General features: G+C 33.8%; 1 protein-coding gene across 1 annotated transcript; it reads right to left on the reverse strand.

The window, feature by feature from the left end:
* Window positions 1–6,257: 6,257 nt before the first annotated feature.
* On the reverse strand, window positions 6,258–6,539 carry LOTGIDRAFT_111378 (hypothetical protein; the record flags this gene model as incomplete). Its single annotated transcript, XM_009049079.1, has 1 exon — window positions 6,258–6,539. A coding segment is annotated over one exon (282 nt), but the record flags the coding sequence as incomplete, so codon positions are not given.

Below are 6,539 nucleotides of genomic sequence, written 5' to 3' on the forward strand. Positions count from 1 at the left end.
TACACAATTAAGTTGACACTGAAATATAGGAGTATTTCAGTAAGGTAATGAGGACACGATACATATTTAAACAATCCACCAGTAGGAAGATAATGACCACTAGTACTGCTCTTAGAGTCTGAAAGAAAGAAAAGGCAACTATTTATCATGTCCATGATCCTATCTGGATTTTAAAAATTTTCCAGCATTTTTGGGTTTGGGCTCTAATTGCTACTGCATTTCAATTTTTTGTCTGATAATTTTCATAACTTCCAAATACCATTAACCCAAAACAACGTTTGAATCCTACAGTAAAGTGTCCAAGTTGCTAAGAGATTAAAGTCAGTTGCTTTGAAATTGAGGTATCAAATAGATAATTGTTTGATTTTTATCAGTAACTCTCTAATCAGCAAACTGGATTTTTTGAAAACCTCTCTGTAAAATCCAAGCTTAAGTTATAATTCTTCTAATATTATAGCTTCATCGGGTAATAATGCGCATTTGAAATTACAAAAACGTTCAGGTCTTTGACGGAACTTACCTTTGATATTGATTCTTAGCTGAGCTAAAATTTGGAATGTACGATGTTGTTGTAGCCACGCCCAACAGAACAAACATACTGCTGGTACTACAACAACCAACTCATTGTGAAAACCTGAAGAAAAAACAAATTTATGCCCTTAGCTTTTCTGCATTTCATTTTGTTTCTGAATACAGCTGCCTACCTAGTGTGCATAGATGCAAGACCAGTGAAGCTTCCAGTGCTAGGTATAACTTTTGTGTATAGCCAGTAACAATGGTGTCTCAATGCTTGCTCTTTTCGTATTAAAACCTTAATTTAACCTGGAACTTGGTTTAAAGATTTGATGAATACTTTTGATCTGCTTAATACTTATTTGGGTACTGGGTTACCATTAAGTAGAAACCAACACGATGTGAGTTTAGTCTTTAAAGTTTTAATTTCAGTACAATTTATACTTATGGCCGGGCTTGCCGGCCCGCTTTCTATTTAAATATGTTTCAGTAAATCCATAGAAATTGATTATAGTAATAGCACACCGGGACATCTCGCCTAGCCAGGCTGGCCCGACACATATAACCAGCCAGGACGGTTACATGTAAGAAATGCCTAAGAACAAAAATTATAGTAATATTAATTACCCGTGAAATCTAAATTTTTGAAGTTGACTTCTGCTAATACTGATACAGCAAATAAAAGGTAAAATACAACACCCATTATATAGTGGACAATACTCATTTTACTCTTAGAGAAATTATGAACATAGATACATTCATATAGTCTTCTTAATACTTGTACCTCTTCCATAAGTAATACCATCAATATTGAGACTCCACTGTATTTAACTGTAAAACAAGCAGAGAAAAAAATCAGGACCCAATTTCGTGGAGTCGGAAAGGCCTGAGATGAGTCGCCCTAAAAAAATCTCATCAACAAGAGAAACTTTGTCCCATGTGTGGTTTCACTAAATATTAGTTTTAGGCCACCTTCGACTCCTCAACCTGCGATTTTTTGTTTATGACCACATTGTTTCAGAATCGCATTTTGCTTATAATTTTTCATATGAAGTTAAATAATTGTTTTATATACAGTCAAGTAACCTAATTTCGTGCTAACCTATTCTTCGTGAATTTCCGGAAATGATTAATAATTTACATGTGCGACCTCGCGTGACCTTCGCATTTGCTTGTTTTGATAAACATGGATTATCTCTACAGTATCGGCTAGCAGAATGAATCCAGTAGTTTCAAGCAAGGTAAAATGTATTCATGTATACTTTGACAAATACAAAATGGCGCCTTTCAGTTATTACCAAACGTCACTATTTTTATCGGTCGAATTTCCTTATAATCCCAAGTGGTAATCGGAATTCCATGTGTAGTCTGCTAGAATGTATTCCAACGAATGACGTCACGTGATCAACTAGCGGATTCCGTGTCAGAACAAAATTTCTATGGAACACAAAGTGGGCCATATTCTTATGTTGTTTCAGTGACTTTTAGCATTAAATCACGCTACGTATCTTATTTTGTCAGTCACTATTCTTTTTAAAATCGTGGTTCTTTGAGGAATTGTCACTAGTTATAATGAATTGATATTAAAGATAAATACTAAGAGAAGTTAATTATACCACCGGTATCCATACAACGAGTTTTTCTCGACTTATTTATAGATCAAACATTGTACACGAAAATAGGTGACGCATTTTGCCGCCGTTGCCGAGTTGGTTGTTCATGAAATATGAAGGATTCATAAAGAAAATCGAAACAAACCAATTTTAATTATTTTGTAGAATATCCGAGGAAAAATCTAAGTCATAAAAAAAAAAATTTCGTTTTTTAATCTTTGACGCAATTCGGTGTTGAATCCTTATATGCACGAAAATAGGTTACACCACTGTATATATTAATATGGTATTTTGTTAGGGTTTATAGAAATTCCATTGGTAAAAAAAAAATAATAAGTGAATTTGATTTTACAGAGGGCAATATTGAATTCAATGTTTTACTGTTAATGACTAGTTCGACTAACTAAATGCAAAATTCTACTTAACGCACCATTCTCTGGCGGTTTATTGGGATAATTTAAAATTGTGAAGATGATTTCGGAAAGTCTTGGCCAATCTGCATCCAAATACATCACATTTATAAAGAGCACCAATACCATTGTCGTGCAAAATACACCAATAATATAGAAATGGAGGAACCATCTGAAAAATGACAAGAAACATACAAGCACATTTTAACATAATTGACCTTGTTATTGATGCAGACATTTGAAAAGTATCTAGTATTTTGGATATAACAATTAATCCCTATGGTATAGACTGTGAACGTTAGAGATCCCTCAACAGTTAGAAATCGTCAAAGGGTAGGCAATTGTTAATGCAGCAATGCATGGCGGTGTCCGTCTTCATTGGCCGATTAGGTGCAGAAAAGAAATAGGAAGTAAAAACATTTTTTTCTCAAACTCAAGAAAACAACATGCTAACGTCTAGATATTGTCAAGCGTTTACAAAACAGATTAGCCTACAGTATTATGCTGTTTAACACCATAACAATAAAAGGCTTTCGTTGCCCACGTCAAAAGCAAACGAGTCTACAAATGTATGAGTAGTTGGGAAGTTTCCACTGAAGAGATATTTTTTTAGATGTAAAAAAATTAAGAGGAAAATCATTTATTCAGTCCTCTTTCTCTCGCCCTTTATGAATTTTTACATGCCTAGTTTTGACTAATTTTTAGTCTACATTTGGAATTTGATGTCTGATATTGCGTTTTATTTCAGATTTTGTGAAATAATGAGAAATTTACATGCGGAAGGATAATTTAAAAAAAAATCGTTTTGTGTCGTAGTGACAGTCTAGGATGACAGTGACAGGATGTTGATAAAGTGTATTGGACTACTTTCTTTTTGATTAGCTCAAGATTTTCATAGTCATGAATTTTGTCCAAATACTAAATATTGGCCAGGCTTTCGTGTGAAACATTGGAAGGTTAATAACAGGATTTGTGGAAAAACTTATAAAAGGATGAATTTCTTAATTTAACATGGAAACAGATGGCAAATGAATTACTGGAGTAAGTCCATAAAGAATTCAATTAACAAAGTACTTAAAGGGAGCTAACTCCAGATTAAAATATAACGAACCTTTTTGGTACGTCTGTTTGAAATGATTTTATAGCAATTTTGGAGTTCCTTAGCTTTCCAAAATAAAACAAAGTATGTAAATACTTGTGAAGTGTCTCCGAAATTTGAAGATTCAATAATATTAACCACGCTACAATTGCAGTCGAAGTTAAAATCCATAATAAACAGCAAACTGATATCGCCATGTTTACATATTAACCCCCTTTATACTTTAGATAAGACTATCCAGTACGTACAAACTGTTGTCGAGTTCATCCAGACTTAACCAAGCATTACCAATGCAAAAACGAAAATCATATTGAAATAGTTCATAATAAGAAAAGAATTTCAGAACTGATTGTATGGGTAAAAAATCTTATAAAGCAAACTCGTCAAAACTGCATAATTGGGATTTTTCTTCGACGCTCTTACAGCCCCGTCGCCAGGAACGAATTGGTGCTGGGGCTCAGATATGCACTCAGAAATTTGAAGAATTAAAGGCCCAGAGAACTCATTTTGATAATTTTGAGATACCAAAAACATATCAAAAATATTTCTTTTTTATTTTGTACAAATACACTGTTGCAAATCGTTTCTTTCTAAAACAAAACATTGTAAATTGTACGTGAAAAGCTTTCATAAATATGTTTTTCGCTTTTATGTATACACTTGATCAACCTGTTTTAAAAGGGGCGTACTAATTGTTATTTTAGTTGAAACCTCAAGTAAAATATGGAAATTTGGCGTGGGTTTGCCATAGAAAACGGACGTTCAGATCAAAGTTGTACATAAGTTTTCCAACAAAATTCATGCTTACGTAAACTTTTTATCGCGTTTTGTTGTTCTAAAATTAATGGCAGGATACATTAAGGTTAAACTTTATTTGCTGTAATTATGGACACCCAGTTTGAACATAAGGTTTATCAAAATGGTGACATCCCCTCTTCGGACCACAGAAAAATGTATTCTACTGTCACTGCCAAAGTCGCGTTCAATGTATTCTCCACCTTCCTAAATTAGAAAATTTCCCAGGGTAAGACCCCCTAACCCTCTAAAATCACAAAGTTGGCGATGGGATGAGCTCAGTCAAGAAAATCCTTGCTACGTCACTGTTAAGTAGATAACAATGGGGAATTAACTAGGGATTACAATATTATTATAATAATTGTAGTTTCGAGGTCAACGATTTCTTCAGTTGTAGGTATAGCAAAATTAAATTTATATAAAACTGCCGGTTTTGATAATAACGATATTAAAATAAGATTAAGATAATGACCCGGCGAATAATTCCTATTTCCGGAAACGTTTCCAGAGCATTGTTGTCTATTCCCATATAACTCAAGTTGTTTACGTGGTTTTCCTGCTCTGGCCGATTATTTTTATACTCTATAACCTATGGTACCTTTGAATCAACATTCTATTATCGTAAAGGAATACTACATCTTAGAATTGACATAAAAGTGTCAGACTTGCTTCATTATAGTTATGCAACTTATGTCCAATTCCTTTGTGTTGCATTACATTTATTTTAATAACAATAAGACATGTTCAATTCAAGCATGCAAGACGTTGCTGGGAATCAGTGACAAGAATATGAATTACTTTGTACTGCCCGAGCGTGTGTGTGGTAATTAAAAAACAGTTAAATACAAAGATGATTATTATTAATGTACGATATAGATTGATCGACATTCAATACAGACATCGTCATGCATTAGAACAAAGGAACATATTATTCAAATATTCAAATGGAATTATATACTATTTTTCTGCCTGCGAGGAATGATGTTTGTGCATCAGAATGGAAATTGGTTTCAGCTAAATATTGACTTACACAATAATCTCCCCTAAATCCTGATGTACTCAACTCTTAACGGAGCTCATTCGATTTCTTTCATTTTTTAAAAGTGAAATAAAGTCCTTTGACTAATTTTGGACACTTTCAAACCACCACTGTACATGCTTAGTTTCGGAGATGAAACGTTGCCTTGGATGCCCGGTTTGAATATCGCGTGACAATATTTACTACCTACCGAAGAGGGTATCTAGTAAAGCGAAGCACGGTAGAACTATGTAATAGTTTCGGCCACGTTTAAGAGTCGATGCCCCCAAAGCACTTTTTAAAAGAATTACTTGTTAAACAGTAATTAATGAGTCGTGTGGATCGGTTATCTGAATATCGAAGATTGTCATTTTATAATATCTTTTTTTAATGTGTGATGCAAGTGTTAGGAAATCGTCCTTTTAAGCTATGGTAATTAGCACGGACTATTATGTGGCATTTAGTATGACCATGTGCGTACTTACTAAAACGTGAAACGACCAAGAACCGAGCAGGAAAACGACAGGGAACGATCTCAAACATTTTTGCGATATATTCTAAGAAAGCTAAGTAGGCCAAACAATTAATTAATTAACTTAATAACTCACAAAAACATGAAAACTTTAATTGACCCATTCTTGATATTTTTAATTCAATTATCATTATGCTTTTTTGTCTCTTTAACATCCATGTTTTTAAAACAGGTGCCGTTTATAATCTTCGCTACTATGTGTCTTAGACGAAATATGGTATAATATTTGTTGGTTTTTGAAAATTAATGTTATATACACCAAACTGGGTTATGTGCGTTATGTGTAACAGTGTTTGGAATTAGAGTAATACGGCTCTAGATCTGTGTAACAGTGTTTGGTAGTAGAGTAACATCGTTCTAGCCCTGTGTAACAGTGTTTGGAATTAGAGTAATACGGCTCTAGCTCTGTGTAACAGTGTTTGGTAGTAGAGTAACATCGTTCTAGCCCTGTGTAACAGTGTTTGGAATTAAAGTAATACCGCTCTAGCTCTGTGTAACAGTGTTTGGAATTAGAGTAATATCGTTCTAGCTCTGTGTAACAGCATTTGGAATTAGAGTA

The sequence above is a fragment of the Lottia gigantea genome (genome assembly GCF_000327385.1).
Source record: "Lottia gigantea unplaced genomic scaffold LOTGIsca_13, whole genome shotgun sequence".
NCBI classification, from domain to species: domain Eukaryota; kingdom Metazoa; phylum Mollusca; class Gastropoda; family Lottiidae; genus Lottia; species Lottia gigantea.